This window comes from Eptatretus burgeri, chromosome 17 (assembly GCF_056783735.1).
Source record: "Eptatretus burgeri isolate ZD-2024b chromosome 17, Ebu_testis_v1, whole genome shotgun sequence".
NCBI lineage: Eukaryota > Metazoa > Chordata > Myxini > Myxiniformes > Myxinidae > Eptatretus > Eptatretus burgeri.
In genome coordinates, this window is record NC_140977.1 from 33,167,178 (window position 1) to 33,184,597 (window position 17,420).

At 40.7% G+C, this 17,420-nt stretch overlaps 1 protein-coding gene across 6 annotated transcripts in view; it reads right to left on the minus strand.

The window, feature by feature from the left end:
* SNX29 (sorting nexin 29) overlaps nt 1-17,420 on the minus strand; it is a 375,087-nt gene that overhangs the window by 212,254 nt on the left and 145,413 nt on the right. For all 6 annotated transcript variants that reach the window (XM_085862384.1, XM_085862380.1, XM_085862382.1 and 3 more), the window contains one exon: nt 9,272-9,357. In XM_085862384.1, coding sequence (XP_085718510.1) covers nt 9,272-9,357 — 86 coding nt within the window. The remainder of the gene's footprint in view (nt 1-9,271; nt 9,358-17,420) is intronic.

Genomic DNA, 17,420 nt, shown 5'->3' on the forward strand with positions numbered 1-17,420 from the left:
ATAAGATCGTTTTTGTTGTTAATATTAATGTATGAGAGAGTTCAACAGATTAGGTCATGGAAATGTAAAAAAAAAAAAAAAAGAAATCGAGGAAGACGAGGAGGAAGTTAAGAGGAAGAAGAAGTAGCAGAATCGGGAGAAGGTGAGCGTGTTGTTGTTGTTGTTGTTGTTGTTGTTGTTGTTGTTGTTGTTGGGTATATTTTTTTTTATTTTATTTTTTTTTTTTTTTGAGATAAGAAAGAGATTAGTTGGGAGAATGGGGGATGTTTGGAAAGTGGGGAGGATGAAAATTGAAGGTAATGGGGAGGATAGAAATTGAAGGTAATGGGGAGAAAAAACAAACAAACAAAAAAAAAAACGATCGAACACCAAGTGGAACCGGTAGGCCTCAAGCCTAGGACTAGGCCTCAAACACCAGGTAAGAACGTCGACATAAATACTCACAAAATAGCACGATTTTTGAAACAAAACCGAACTAGGAACACACATTAACATGTAGGTGAGAAAATTAAACAGTTAAAACGGGACAAATAACAACCGGAACTTAACTTTGAGAATGTCAGCAGGGAGCCCCGAAGGAGACCTCTTGCCGCTCAAAACCGGAACCGGAAGTCCTAAAGTGCAAGCACTAAAGTGCATTTCTTTTTTTTCAAGTTGCGAAATTAAATCCCAGGTTTGAGAGATTCTAAGATTGTGAACTGGGTTTATACTTGCAGAGTACCCACCCGATGGGCGACCTTGTGCCAAGAATGCAGCACATTCCTCTGACACGTACCTTGATTGGGTGGTGTATAGGAAACTGACAGTTGCCCCAGTTGCTCCCGAAAATAAAATAAACTAGAAAGCCTCAAACAATGCAAAGCCCATCCGCTTTGCATTCAGACTTCTTCTTCTTCTGTATGCTAAACAGTACCTTTGACCTTTTGACCAAATTCTTAATTTGTCTTCTCCATATTCTAACCATAGAGTTTTGTTGAAAATTTGAAAACAAAAGCTCAAATGACAATTAAAATTTCAGGTCCATTGTTTGAAAATAGACGATTTTATGCCACATTGACCTTTGGCCTTCAGACCAAATTATTAATTTGTCTTCTCCATATTCTCATAAGAAGGCTTTGTTGAAAATTTGATGTGAAAAGCCCAAAAAAGTTACGACACACACACACACAGACACACACAGACACACACAGACACACACAGACACACACACACACACACGTGATGGCAAAACCCCGTCTCTCACTGCGCAGGGGATGGGCTAATAACCCGGGTTATGTACATGAAGCAAAAACATACCTACTGCTAATAATTTAAAACATCTCACTGCACTGGAAAACGTGGGGACAGGAATACTGTACTGTAAATGGTGGATACTTGTAATACCCTCCCGACCTGGAGGGGGTGCTACACGATACACATTTACATAGAAAATTTGCATCCCCTCCCTCCCTCCCAAGACCACCATCAAAAATAAAAACACCCGAATACACTAACTGGGGTCATGCTGATCCGATGTCGCAAGTCTGGATGTAATCGGCCCAGAACTGTCGGTGGAGTTGAACGACAAACACACGACAAATCCAAACACCAGTCAGTGAATTATAGGAAGGATTAAACTCGAGGTTGGGATTGAGGATACAACCCCAATTGCACTTCACATACAGCGACTCATGTAAAATACAGCTATTCTAATGTAATGACATTTTCCTGAAAAATCACCTTTCTCCGAAAAATAAAAAGTTGGAAACAAAAAAGAATTGGAAACAGGTTTTCAAATATTCAGACAAAAATATTTGAGTTTGTCCCCATGTAGTTCCGGAATTAGCCGCTACCGATGCTGAGTGCTGCTCGGCCAAGCCACCGATGCGCCATTGTTGTTTAAGCCTGCCCGCAAAAAGTTTCTGTTTATTACACTATTCACGGACTATAACTATCACCTCGCTTAACCAGAGCATCCAAATAATGATCAGTGGATTCCATATCATCTCCAGTCTAATTTACTCCAAATAAGAAGAGTTACATTAACAATAAGCCTCAGCAAGAAATTATAACCATATACCAGCCAGAAACAAAGATGAGAGTTCTCTGCTTCCTGAGCCATGGGTTCAGATGGGAACACCAAACAGATCAACTCAGTTTTCATTATATTATACAAACAAGGCTTTAGATAATGGATTGACGCTTGCATAAGCGAGGGTGGTTTGGAAAAAGATATCACCTTTGGACTGCTTAGTGGCCTGCCAAAAGTGTCCAAGGGCTACACCAAACAAATGTTTTTTTTAAAATAATAACTCAGACAGGATAGGAATCTCAAGCATCCAACAACCTCACACACTCGTGTGTAAACACTTATATATAAGGGTCCAGGAGGTGGGTGCCATTCCCAAACAAATATTATTGAACAAGTTCCAGCCAATGCTCTTGCTTGCCACAGACCATGTGAAATTTGGATTCCCTAAAGCAATTGTGTGCATTGGGTATATCTCACCAAGCAACGCTGGTGTCTTGTATCCAAAGGAGCTGAGATAAACCAGAAAGCAGTGTCTTGTGTGCTAATCTGAACATTACAGAAATTATTCCAGTCGCAGGTTTGGGAGTGATTGCCGAACTCCAGACAAAACAGATTAATGAAGGCAGCTTACTTGCAAATTAGATTCCAAAGTGATGTTTCCAAATGCAAGGCATGGTGAGAGCTCTGCAATTCATATTTAAGCATGTGCCTTTTACTGGCTGCCTTTACAAAAAATCTCACATGACATCTCATGTGATTTGGTAAATCTCTGATGACAATTTTATCAGCTCTCTTGAGACATTTCTGCAAGGATATAGGAATGGTAGGATAACTTGAAGGTATGCACACTCGTTTCTTAGCTATCCAGTCTGGGTTTGAATCCCTGAGTCATCCTGGTATTTCGCAAGTAGGACGATTCATCAACATGTGTACGGTCTCTCCTCGGGACATTGAACTGGGTGTCCCATCTGCGAGCACGAGTTAGTGCACAAAATTATTCCAAGGTGTCTTTCACAAAGTGGAGGAGAGTTATCATCGGCACACCGAAAAAAATTCCAAAAATAAAATTCCATCAGTGGCACAGCAGCACTCCCATCAATGATGCAAAATCCACAGCGACACGCTGCACATAAATTGATGATGATGCAAGGGTGTGCCGAATGTAAGCTTGACGGAGCTGGGCTGAAACAGCAAAAGTATCATTTTGCAGGCAAATACACTGGTCTGCATCATTTCAGAGGTCTAGGTTTTCTCAACGGTTCTTATATGCTTTTTGCATGCTGAATTTAGAAATGTATCTCATTTCGCTCAATCAGGTCAAGTTTTTATGTCTAATCATGATCCCTGACAGAAAATGTACAAACTATATATAAAATGACGCACAAGTACAATTAATGTGAAATTCAACATTAAAAAGATGAAGGAAAACAGCGACTGCTGGAGCGACTGAAGTTGGGTGTTGCCAGAAACAACGATTCATCTATATTTTCCTGAAATAGAAATGAAAGTAATTGAGAAGGCACTTTCTTCCACATTAAGTGTACTTGTGTGTCATTATATGTATAGTTTGTACATTTTCTGTCAATGTAAGTCTGATTTTGAATAAAAAAAATGCTAATTAAAAAAACAAAAATTTTGATTATTTTTTCCTTAAAATTGAGATAGCATAAAAACTTGACCTGATTGAGCGAAATTAGATACATTTCTGAATTCAGCATGCAAAAACCATATAAGGACCGTTGAGAAAACCTAGAGCTCTGAAAAAATATTTCAAATGCAGCCCAGTGATATCAATCCTTCTTTGCTTTTGGTTCGAACGTCATTACTTTTGTTGCGCAAGTATGCATCATTCCCAATCAAGTAATCCGTTGGTCCAGCCTTATGACTTTAGACATGACACTGCAAGATGATAATGCAAGTGAAAATAAGAACTCTTCAAAGAACATTTCATGCACAACTACAGCGGCACTCGTAGAGCGCATACCTCCGCCAGGCTGAACAGTTTACATTTTCTATCTCACTAATCGGGAGGATCTACATCCGGACCTGAATCAAAATCTAATTGATTTGTTCCTGCCACCTCCCAAACTTATCCACAGAGTTTTGTCACAACCTGTCCACACATTTTGAGATATCGTGCGATATCTCCCAATTGTGAAGAAATACTTTTAAAATTATAGTAGCTAGATATGGATCTGGATCTTCACGAAAATCTAAACAATTCATTCTTATCACACACCAAACTCCAACAAATTTTGTCCGAATGCGTACAAACAAACAAGATGCACGTCGTGCTGAGCACGATAATTGCAAAATCCACCCCCCCCACCACACAAAAAAGTTGCCATGGATACATCAAATTGTCCATTTTATTAAAATTAAAATTGACGATCTTAATCAAAGCTCAGGTTAATCGGATGAAAATTGATTATTTTTCAGATTAAATTTTATTTTAGAAGTTTCACTTTGAGTTGACCTTTCACCTTTCAGCCTCAAAAATAGTTGGTTTCCCAATTCAAGACCCAATATGCAAATTCTGTTCAACTTTCAAGTCAATCTGATGAAAAATGATGATTTTAGAAATTTGACCTCAGGATGACCTTTGACCTCAAAATCAATAGGCTTCTCAGTTCATGGTTTAACAGAGTTCTGGAAGTCCTGGATAATAAGATTAAGTTTTTTTAGTGGTCGGGACTTGCTTCCACTGGGTCGGTCTTAACCAGTGTTGAACAAGCCGCCGAGTGTTTGTAAAGACATTCGGGCACTACATGACAGCTTCAGCAGATAAGGTTGCTAATAATTTTGTTGAGGTTTGTAAAAAGTTTTATGTGGAGGTTTTATTAAGAGAGTCAGGCATTGATACGGTTACTTTCACTAGTATAGGGAATAGCACATATGCTCCTTATCATAAGTTGCTCCAAGATATTATCTCTGAACATCAGGAGGTTTCAGTTAATAATTTCAGTATTCAATGCAAAGAGGTAAATCTTTGCATTCCTTGACTTTTGTGGATACCAAAGCTTCATAAGAACCTGTACAAGTATAGGTTTATAGCGGGTGCCAGGCAGTGTTATACCAAACAGTGATCGGTTATCGTTAACTCAGGCTTACAAGTTGTGAGGGAACAGTTCAGAAAATAGTGTTTAGCAATTGAGAAGAATTCTGGTATTAACACATTCTGGAACATTAATTATTCCTTAGAGTTCTTAGATAGAATTAGGCGTCTCAATATCAAGTCAGTTGAAATTTTTGATTTTTTAACTTACGTACAAATTTGGATTTTGTACTTGTGAGGGATTCACTCTTCAAAGTGATTGACAAGGTTTTTTTTAAACTCTTTTAATAAGTTTCTATGTGTTAGGTTTGAAAGAGCATTCTTTTCTAAAAAATAAATATTCAAGTTTTCATTGTTTTGATAAGAAGTTTAAGGATGCTGTTTATTTTATTTTATTGAATACTCTTGTGTCTTTTTGTGGGATAATGCAGGCATGATGGGCTGAATGGCCTCCACCTGTGTTGGATTTCCTTGTTGTACTGTTTCAACAGGCTAAGGGTATTCCCATGACTGGGAATTGCATTCCCCTACCAGCAGATATTTTTCTTATTTTCTGTGAATTTTCATTCATGCAGAAACTGATGAAGGAGAAAAAAATTAGGATGAGCTAAAATATTATCTCATACATGTTATATAGATGATATTTGTGTGGTTAACTATAATTTTTTTTGATAGGCAGTTTCACAAGATTTATCCAGATAGGTTGATTGTAAACAGGAGTGGTAATGATTGTACAGTTGCACTATATCTGGATTTGTTGGTTAAAGTCGGACAGAATGGTTTTAGTGCAAGTGTATATCATAAAGTTGATGATTTATTTTCCCTGTAGTCTTGTACACCTTTCCAGGTAGCAATGTACCAATTAAAATGGGTTACAATGTCTTTTCATCTCAGCTACTTAGATTTGCAGGAATTTTTTCAGTAAAGGATGATTTTGTGGAACGTGCTGAGAAGGTTTTTTTCCATCATGTCAAACAGAGTATATTTGGCTGATTGATCAGATCTTGTGAGAATGTCTTTACACTCCATCATCACCTTTTGTTTAAGTTTGGTTGGTTTTCATGTAAAAAAAGTTCTGATTGCATTGCATTTGATATAATAATAAATAAATTAATTATTTTGGTGTGGTAAGTTCTTCAAAAATAATATTATTGATGAAATATATATGTATATATATATATATATATATATATATATATATATATATATATATATATATATATATATATATATATATATTATATAATGGAGGTATTTAGATGAAAATACAATAAATAAAAAATATTATTTATAAAATACATAATAAATAAGCATGAATGTAATTTATTGGTGGTTGCTAAGATACACAATGCAGCATGTTAAAATTGGTTATTGATGACAGTTTGAATATTTGAATCACAGTTTGAGCGTATGGTTGGATGGAGGTGCTGTGTCATGCACATATACATGAGGTAAAGTATTTATCACTTAATATATTATCATATAAAGTGGTGTATGATTAAAGTTATTCATATGTAGTAATTCTTTAAATAAAAGTAATAATTAAATAAATTTTAATAAGGATGTGGCATTGCTGTGTTGACTGACTGTCTGGACACACTTTGGGTTGTGGGTCCGTTGATGTTGAGTAATCTACTGCTGTGGACATGCGACCTGGGTTGTGGATCCACCGTTTGGAGAGGTTCTGGGCTGAAAGAATCGAAACCTCGATGAAAAACGGTGCTCAGCTGAAGATCCGGGCAGTTGGTAAATCAGTCGGTTGCTTACAAGTTAAGGTTATAACTTCAAATAAAATAGCTTTTGTAAGTACTTACCAGTACTCGATTTTTGTGAAGATCCGGATCTGGATTCGACTACTCGAATTTTTAAGGCGATTCTTCACCATTGAGAGAGAGAGAGAGGGAGAAAGAGAAAGAGAAAGGGAAAGGGAAAGGGAAAGGGAAAGGGAAAGGGAAAGGGAAAGGGAAAGAGAAAGGGAAAGAGAAAGGGAAAGGGAAAGGGAAAGGGAAAGGGAAAGGGAGAGGGAGAGGGAGAGGGAGAGGGAGAGGGAGAGGGAGAGGGAGAGGGAGAGGGAGAGGGGAGGGAGGGAGAGGGAGAGGGAGAGGGAGAGGGAGAGGGAGAGAGAGAGGGAGGGAGAGAGAGAGAGAGAGAGAGAGAGAGAGAGAGAGAGAGAGAGAGAGAGAGAGAGAGCAAAAAATGATAACTCGCCAAATATCTCAAAAAGTGGACGGATTTGGACGAAACTTGGTGGCGGAGGTATGCGCTCTACCGAGTGCCCTTCTAGTTTTGATTGTGACTATCTCCACGACTTAGTAAAGTTTTATGATAAATGGGTGTGTAGCAAGGACGAATCGATTCCATTTTGGTGAAGATCCGAATCCGGATATGGATACTTGCTCACCCTCTCTCTCTCTCTCTCTGTTCTATTCACCCTCTCATTTGCTCAAGGTCATCTGCCATCTGCTTGGAAATCAGCAAACATCACTGCCCTGCATAAAAAAGTGCAAAACAGATGCATGCACCTACAGATCAATCAGCCTTCTCCCAATCATCAGCAAGGTTATGGAATACATCATCACTTCAGACATTAAATCCTTCCTCTTCTCCAATGGCTTGCTTTCCAATCATCAATTTGGTTTCAGACCAGGTCACTCGAGTATGGAAATGCTGCTTCTGCTCTCCCAACAATGGACAGAGATCCTCAATGCCAGACATTAAACCAGAGCCATATCCCTCGACATATTGCGGGCTTTTGACACAGTCTGGCACCCTGCCCTGCTCACCAAACTCTCTTCCTATGGTATCCAAGGCCATCTCCACTCATGGCTTGCAGACTTCCTCTCCTGTCACAGTCAACATGTGGCCCTTAATGGAGTTCTCTCATCCCCTCTTCCTGTCCAGGCTGGAGTTCCTCAAGGTAGCATTCTGGGCCCTGTTCTTTTTCTGGTTTTCATCAATGATCTCTCCGACTCTTTGGAAATTCTCTTTATCTCTTTGCTGATGACTCCAACCTCTGCTGCACCATGCGTCATCCCTCAGACCAGCAAGCAGTAGCTTCTTCACTCTTTGCAGATCTGGATAAAATCACAAACTGGTCCAACACGTGGAATATGTCTTTCAATCCTGACAAATCTCACACTCTCACTTTGTCTCTCAGAAAGGACCGGTTAGACCCCCCCCCCCATCTACTTTCTCATCAATACTCTGAAAGAAGTCCTTTCATTCAAGCTTCTGGGTCTCACTATCTGCTATGATCTTTCCTGGGAAAGCCACATTTCCAACCTGGCCTCCTAAGCCAGTTGCCGACTGGGAATCCTCCGTCGTGCAAAGTCCTTCCTCGGCCCACCTGAGCTCCTGACCACATACAAAGCTTGCGTCCGCAGCCTGATGGAGCACTGCTCTCCCCTCTAGGCTGGTGCTCCTGCCTCTCACCTTTCTCGGCTTCATGCTGTGGTAACCAAAGTATTTAGGATCATTGGTATCTCCCGTGGTAAGGGTGAGTCTTTAGGCCTCTCACACTCTCACCGCAGGCAGGTCGGTGGTCTTTTTGTCTTCCACCATCCTCTCTCCTCTGTCGCCCCCCTTGCTCTGTGTGTGATATGCTTTCCAATCATCAATTTGGTTTCAGACCAGGTCACAGACCCCCCCCCCCCCATATTTCCGCAGGGAACTCAAGGTCTGCCACAGCAACCCCCTTCTGGTGAAACTGCCAAAATCACGAATCACTGCTCATCTTCACTCTTTCATTCCTTTTTTTATCCCTCCTTTGGAATAAACTCCCACACTCTCTTCAAACCCATTCTTCCCTCCAGGTCTTCAAAACAGCTGTTCACCACCACCTCTTATCACCCCCCATCCAAAACCACGATCCTTTCTACCCTCGTTAATCCACCCCAAACACACCTTCTTCAAATTCCCGGCCTTCCTTTCCGAAAGTTCCCTGTCGTGTAAGGTCCTGAACGTCCCTGTGGTGTCCATCTTGTATACCCGGTGTACCCTACCCCATCCCTCTCCCTTCCACAGATCTCCTAATGTCTCTGTTTCCCACTGCTTTGTCCTTCCCTCTCCCACCCCTTGTATCTCCCTGCCCCTCTTGTTGTGTGTTGTGTGTTCACTCTCTTACAAGTCTCAGCAATGTATACAAAAAAATAAACAAGAAAATAAATTTAAAAAAAGAGTTTGCCATGACGCAAAGGGAAACATACCTCCACCACCAAGGTTTCCCTCTCTCTTGAGCATCTGAACAGCTGCGACATACTTCTTGAGTTGCACCTTCAACACCTCATTCTCCCTGTAAAATATGCATACATCAACAAAAGGTTCTTTGAAAACACGGAAGGTCCTCACAGTGATGCACTGACCGAAAACACAAAAGAGAAAATGTCAACATACAATACTCGTGCTGTGTCATTACACTTCTCCTCGGGCAGCACTATCTGTTTGTTTTTGTTGAGTTTCTCACATTGTCTATTTTTATTGAAAACATCAGCCAGTGATGTGTGTTAAGTGCATTGGTCAAACCAAGGTGTCAACTCTGCATCGGGATTGCAAACCATAACGTGGAGATGAAATTATATAGATTCGATTTGAAAAGGAAACAAAGGGCATTGTTCGGGAAAGAAAGATAGATAGGGAAGGGAATGATGGAGAGGGGCGGGAGAGAGAAGGTTGGAGGCAAGGTGAGAAGAGGGAGAGGAATGTGGGAGGCATATAAAGGGGAAAAGGTGGAAAATTCAGAAAGTGAAGGGGGCAGGGATGAAATATTCCACCTCAAGACAAAAATGAGCTCATCATTCAAGATGAACCACTGTCTTCTTGGCACAAGAAGTACGATTTGGACAAATGACCAGAGGAAGTGTAGTCATTAATCAGGAGATTTCAGCATGCAACAGACAACATAAAAATCCGGAATCAAAGTTTTGAATCATCTATCGTCAACTTGAAAGAGTTTTTCATTTATTTGAAACAGTTTTTTCGTTAACAATGACAACAACAAGAACAATTTTTTTTTTTAAAAATTAGAGCAGGCTTTCCCACAGATATGGAAATGACAATCCTACTGTGAGCCACCTTGGCACCCCACATATCCTTTTGAAATTTGCAGTAAGTGCTGGGAATTTACACAATGTCTAGCCGGTAACGACTAGCGACATTAGTTTTAATCACCATTTCAACATTTGGGATGTTTTAAATCGATTTGACATTCGTTTTCATCATCATTGTTTTCAAACGAAGTTGAGACTTATGGAAGCATTATACAAGAGAAGGGTCAACAGAAAAAGTGGGGAAAAGGGGAAATAGGAGGACGAAAATGCATCGATGCATCACAGCACAAGAAGACACATGGCAGAGGAAAGGGTGGACAGGTTGGACAGGGTGTCAAAAAGCACAGATGTAGAAATGGGCAAGATGGTGAAGTGATGGTGTGCAGAAAACTTGAAATCCTGGAGGGAAGACCATGGCACAGGAAGACAAATTAATTGAGGTGAGTGTTCAGCTTAGACTTAGGAAGAGTAATAAGGTAAGGGGTTTTCTTTTTGCAGAACACGTGTGAACTGGAAGACAGAAGTTTGGCGGAGTGGTGAGAGCAGCTTGAAGTTTACCGAAGAGTGCCAGTGGATGGAAGGGGGGGTGAGCGGACAGAATTTCATTTATTGCAAATAATTTTTCATTCATCACTCAAACTTTCCCATTGATTGCGTTCATAATTATACATGCAACAGGTCTCAGTCACCTTTTGTTTGGACAATTTATGATAATTTGGAAATCCCTGCTCAGACTCTTCACAAGGGGGACAGCTAAAGCAAGAAATTGCTATTTTTTCAAAGTGTCATACACCTTATTTCCCCAGTTTATCAAACTTTTGGGCCTCAATATCACCCATGAACTTTCTTGGGCAAACCATGCTCGCAAGTGGCCTCCAAAGTCAGTCGCTGACTGGACATCCTCCGTCATGCAAAGTCCTTCCTTGGCATACCTGAATTCTTATCCACCTGCAAGGCCTCCATCTGCAGCTTGATGGAGTACAGCTCTTCCCTATAGGTTGGCTCCTCTGCCTCACACCTTGCTCAGCTTGAGGCCATGTAAACCAAGACCTTAAAAAGATCAATATAATCTCCCACAATGAAACTGAGTCTATGGGCCTATAATTTTGCCATTGCAGACAGGTTGGTGGTCTCTCTGTCTTCTACCACCTCTTTTCTGGTCTTGTGCCATCTGCTCTTTGCATGCTTTGTACCCCCCATCCTCCATCCAGGTTTCTGGTGAGTGCACACAGTCTGCCAGCAACCACTTCTGGTGAAAATTCCAAAAATCAGAATCACTGCTCACCTCCACTCATTTGTTCCTCTTTTTTGTTGCCTCTGGAACCAACCTTTACATTCTCTTCACCCTCATCCTTCCCTTGAGATCTTCAAGACAGCTGTTCAATACCATCTCAGATCATCCACATTCACCCTTCTAAAGCCCACCTCTTTCCAAGTTTCTAGTTTTTCCTTCATGAGAGTTTGTGGCTGTATCCATCTTGACTCTGTAGACAAAAAAGTGCTTATTTTCAGGTTCAACGCTTGAAAGCAGAACTGGAAGAAGATTCCATCAACAGTTCAAGGATTTCTGTAAGTGTTTCACAGAGTTTTCCACTAAATCTGACCTCAAGAAGCTGTTCTAATTTAGCCTCAGATATTCTACGACAATGCATAGCATGCTTTGCTTCTTCCTCTGTTTTGTCTAGGAACCCTGCTGTTGGTTCCACCCCCCCCCTCTTTATACTGTCATTACCTCCACCACCAAAGGTGGGCGCGGAAGTTATATTTTCACCCATGTCTATCCATTTGCTTGTCTGTGAAAAGGATATCTCAAAAAGTTATGTACGTATTCGGCTATCAAAACGGGATATCAAAATTTGGTTGACAGGTTGGGTGTTTGACAAGGACAAAATGATTATATTTTGGGGAAGATCCAGATACTAGAACTTTTAAAATGATTCTTCACCACTGAGAGATTATGGCCAAAAACTATAAATATTATACATACAAACATACACACTATATTCAAGCAAATACAACCCGTCGCTTTGCTGACAGGGACAATAAGGTGGGGGGAGGGGAAGAGGGAGGGAGAGAGAGAGAGAAAGAGAGAGAGAGGAGGAGGAGGAGGAGGAGGAGGAGGAGGAGGAGGAGGAGGAGACAGGTGTAGGGAGAGAGGGGGGGGGAGGGGAGGCAGAGAGGATTAAGAAGGGGGAACTCGCGTGGAAGAAAACAATAATTATATTAATTTATTCTCAATTATATTCACTTGTGATATATTCACTTGTTGTTGGTACTTTTCTTAATTGAAACAGTATAAAATTAAGGTCTTACTTTTGTACCCCCTTCCCGACAGTCGTTTGACCTCCATAGTGATATAAATGAACATACCAGGAAAGTAGAATTGCATCTTAATAAATCTGATGTGCTTTTATCTCACTGAAATACATATAACCAAGACTAGTATCTCCAATGTTTAAATGGAACAGCCCAGCTGCTGAAAAGAAGGCCTTGCTGCCGGCTACTGCGAAGAGGTGTCCCATTGTCTAGCAGAAAGTAAATAACTTCAGAAGACCACTGGAGCAAATGTCTTGCTGTATGAGGAAAATTAAATAACTATATTGGCTTTTGAATGCAAAGGTGTTGCTCTCTGCATTGAAACAGGCTGGGTGTTTATAGAATGCATGTTCAAAGTACTGACCTCATACATCCCTCCACCCTCTCTCTGCCTTTCCTCCCCAAACTTATCATCCTTCCTTCAAGGTCAACACTGCAAACTTTTGCCATGAGTGAGCTATTCTTTCCCTCCCACCCAAAGTGGCCATGTGTTGGAGTTCTGAGGTTTTTTTTTTACCTTGTGCCTATCAGCCCTTCCTGTAGTTGAATTGCCAAATGTCTCACCCTCCCATGCTTTGTCTGTCAAAGGAGTATAAGAGGGATTTGCTTTGGGAAAATTGTTAGTGAATTCATTCCATGTTCTTCCTCCGTATATAAGAAATTAAAGATTCTCTTTTGTTTGCCGAACCTGAGCGGAAATCGAGTGCTTTTCCACCACACGAGGAAGGAGGAGGGGACAGCGAGAGAATGGGGGGGGAGGAGGTGGGCAGAATGACACCTCACAAAACTTTGCTATACACTGTGGGAGGGAGGGGTGTGAGGAGGGGGTGGGTGAGAGAGAAAGAGAGAGAGAGAGACGGAGAGACAGACAGAGAGAGAGACAGACAGACAGACAGAGAGAGAGGTGGGGGGGGGGAGGAAAACAAAAGGTGAGGGGTGGAGGTGACATTAGCAAAGAGAATGATATGCGATGCTTAATGATCGAACACTAAAAAAAAAAAAAAAAAAAAAAACTCATGTCAGAACAGCTGTACACCCAACAACACAACAGAGTTTGTGAAGTAATCCACTGGCACATCTGCAAGCTTTGATATTCCAGTTCAAGAAAATATCTCAAAAAGTTGTTGACGGATTCTGGCAAAACTTGGCAGACAGGTTGGGTGTGTGACGTGGACGGATCAGGTAAATTGTGGTGAAGATCCGAATACAATAATTTCTCGCTCACCTGGACTTTAGTCAGGTGAGCTTATGAAATTGAGAAGTGTCCATAGGTGAGTGGGTCAGTCAGTGTGTCTGTAAACACTTTTCATCATTGCTTTAACCAAATGCACGATTTTGATGAAACTTGGCCACCAGCTAAATATTTGATGGCTCACAAACGCATATTGACCACATCAAAATCTGCGCTCATTAATAGGGTCTACGGGGGTTGTTTTTCTTACCCCCCCAAAATAGTTATTTGCTCTCTTCTCCAAAAATACACACAATTTCGATGAAACTTGACCACAACCTTCATCACCTGTAATATACCAAAGTGTATCAAGCGCATCAAAACCAGCACTCATTATGGGGGTCGATGGGGGGGAGGAGTTGAACCCCCCAAATAGATATTTGCTCTCTTCTCTGAAACTACAAACACAATTTTGATGAAACTTGACCACAACCTTCATCAATAGTGATGTACAAAATTGTATCGGCCACATCAAAATCTGTATCCAGTAAGGGCATCTCTGGGGTTTTTTTTGACCCCTTCCTCCCTCAAAAAAATAGGTATTTGCTGTCTCCTCCGAAACTACACACACAATTTCAATGAAACTTGACCACAACATTCATCCAAAATGATGGACCAAAATGTGTTGACCACATCAAAATCTGTGCTCATCAAAGGAGTCTATGGGGGAGGGGTGTTTGACCCCCTCCCCCCCCAAAAAAATAGGTATTTGCTTTCTTCTCCAAAGCTGCACAAACAATTTTGATGAAACTTGACCACAACCTTCATCACCCTTGATTTACCAAAGTTTGTTCATGGTATGAAAAAAATTCAGGGTCTAAGGGGATTTAAGTGACTGTTGCTCTTGATCCAGGTGAGCTTCTGGACAGGTGGTCCTATTTTTTTTAACCTTCCGAGTTATTTTTCACCATTGAGTTATCGGGCCAAAAACGATATATAGCATGATATATCAAAAAGTTTTGGACGGATTTGGATGAAACTTGGTGGATGAAACTTGGTGGATGAATTGGGTCGGTAAGAAGAACAAGCCAATTCGATTTTTGAGGTCCAGATCCAGATCCGGCCGATTAATGGGATACAAAATGTAAACTTTTCAGCCTGATGGAGAGAGGTATGCACTTTACCGATTGCCATTCAAGTTACCTCCGTCACCGAAGGTGGAAGGAGGTTATGTTTTCACCCTTGTATGTCTGTTTTTGTTCTGTTATGGCCTGATCTGGTCCATCATTTTAAGCTTCGAGTTTGTATCCAAGAAAAACGACAATATAAATTCCAAATTCTCAGGGATCATGTTATTCTTCACACTGTACCAAGATGACATTTCATATCGCGCAAATTTACTAGCCCATTGTTACCATCACCAGGCCCCGTCGGCCCACATCTGCCCTTCCCTCAGTTTGATTTTTGATAACAAAGTGTCATATTGCTTAAAAATAAAACAAAGCAAAACATCACTTGCAAGCAATGGGCTGTCACCAAAGGTTGTGCCGATATTAAATTTGGTGGTGAGTTGAAGGGCTTTGATGACTTGCATGACCGACGAAAATTAGAGTGGGTGCAAAGTGGATCAAACCAATGCAGCAATAAAATAATTTTAAAAACCATGATTTTGAATTTGTGAAAGTTCTTGATCCAAAATCCTAAGAAGGCCCTCAAAAAGTGCTGGAAAAGCAAGCAACCGGTTTTAGCCCCCGTTAGTGTAGTCGATAGTAGAAAAATCGTGCAAATTATGATACAAGCATAAAATTTGGCATTTCTGTTCTCCAGGGCTTTCTGATCAAATCTGCCCGATTGGCCATTTGAAAATCCAAATTTTGAAAAATTTGAATAAAAAAATAAAAACTTCAAAAAATTTTTAAGTCACAGCTGGCTGAAATTCTTGAAGTGCAAGTGAACATCCCAGACAGAGAACCAAGGGGAGATGCAGTTATCATTGATGGCTCAGCACTTATCAATGCCCTACCTCCACGCACTTCAAAGATATTTGATGACTATGCTAAAGAAGACATCATCCCAAAGGTGGAATCCTATGGTGCCAGGTACGAGAGGGTGGACGTAGTGTTTGATGTGTACAAGAAGTCAAGTCTGAAGTCCGAGGCAAGGTCGAAAAGGGGGCAAGGAATCAGAAGAAGAGTGACAGGAACCAGTAAGACCCCACGTAACTCGAGAAGCTTTCTTTGAGATGACAGCAACAAGACTGAGCTGTTTCACTTCCTTGTGGAAAAGATGTGAAGCACAGAAGACAAGTACAGTCATTGTCACAAAAGGAGAAGATGCCATTAGCAACACAAGGAAGTTACTGGATGCTGTGTCTCCATGTTGTCATGAAGAAGCTGACACTCAAATATTTGTACACACCAGGGATGCAACGACGGATGGTAGCAAGTCCATTATCATTAAGGCTAATGACACGGACGTACTAGTCATAGCAATATCTGCACTGCCATCCTTACAGGAACTAGGTCTTGAGAACATGTGGATTGCCTTTGGCCAAGGAGCGATGGATTCCAGTCCATGAGGTAGTTTCTGCAATAGGGCCTGAGAAAGCTCGAGGGATCCCATACTTCCATGCGTTCACTGGATGCGACGTCGTGTCTGCCTTCCGTGGTAAAGGGAAGAAAACTGCATGGCAGACTTGGAACGTCTTTGATGTTTCTAAAACATTCACCAATCTCAGCCAGGTTCCAACATTGATTCGTGATCTTGACTTTTTTGAAGTTTTTTTTTTTTCTTCAAATTTCTCAAAATTTGGATTTTCATATGGCCAATCAGGCAGATTTGATTAGAATCCCCTGGAGAACAAATGTGCCAAATTTGATGCTTGTATCATCATTTGCACGATTCCTCTCAAAAATTGCTGTTATCTGCCCCACTAAGTTGAACTTAGTCCGAAACGGGCTTATGGATTTGGTCTCCATTTTCGTGGCAGTGCGTGCGTGCATCCGCAACCATATCTCGGAGATGTATCGACCGATTTTATTTGTACTTGTCACAGAGACACATGATGGTCTACATATTCACGTCATTTTTTTGACATCAAATCCAAGATCAAATCATCAAATCACTTCCGGTTCCGGTTTTGAGCGGCAAGAGGTCTCCTTCGGGGCTCCCTGCTGACGTCCTCAAAGTTAAGTTCCGGTTGTTATTTGTCCCGTTTTAACTGTTTAATTTTCTCACCTACATGTTAATGTGTGTTCCTAGTTCGGTTTTGTTTCAAAAATCGTGCTATTTTGTGAGTATTTATGTCGACGTTCTTACCTGGTGTTTGAGGCCTAGTCCTAGGCTTGAGGCCTACCGGTTCCACTCGGTGTTCGATCGTTTTTTTTTGTTTGTTTGTTTGTTTTTTCTCCGCATTACCTTCAATTTCTATCCTCCCCATTACCTTCAATTTTCATCCTCCCCACTTTCCAAACATCCCCCATTCTCCCAACTAATCTCTCATCTCAAAAAAAAAAAAAATATATATATATATATATATATATATATATATATATATATATATATATATATATATATATATATACAACAACAACAACACCAACACGCTCACCTTCTCCCGATTCTGCTACTTCTTCTTCCTCTTAACTTCCTCCTCGTCTTCCTCGATTTTTTTTTTATTTTTTTTTTACACTTCCATGACCTAATCTGTTGAACTCTCTCATACATTAATATTAACAACAAAAACGATCTTATAATGCTTCATCTTCCTCTCTCACACTTGTGGTACTCTTTACTGTTTCACAATGCACTACTCTTCTGCTA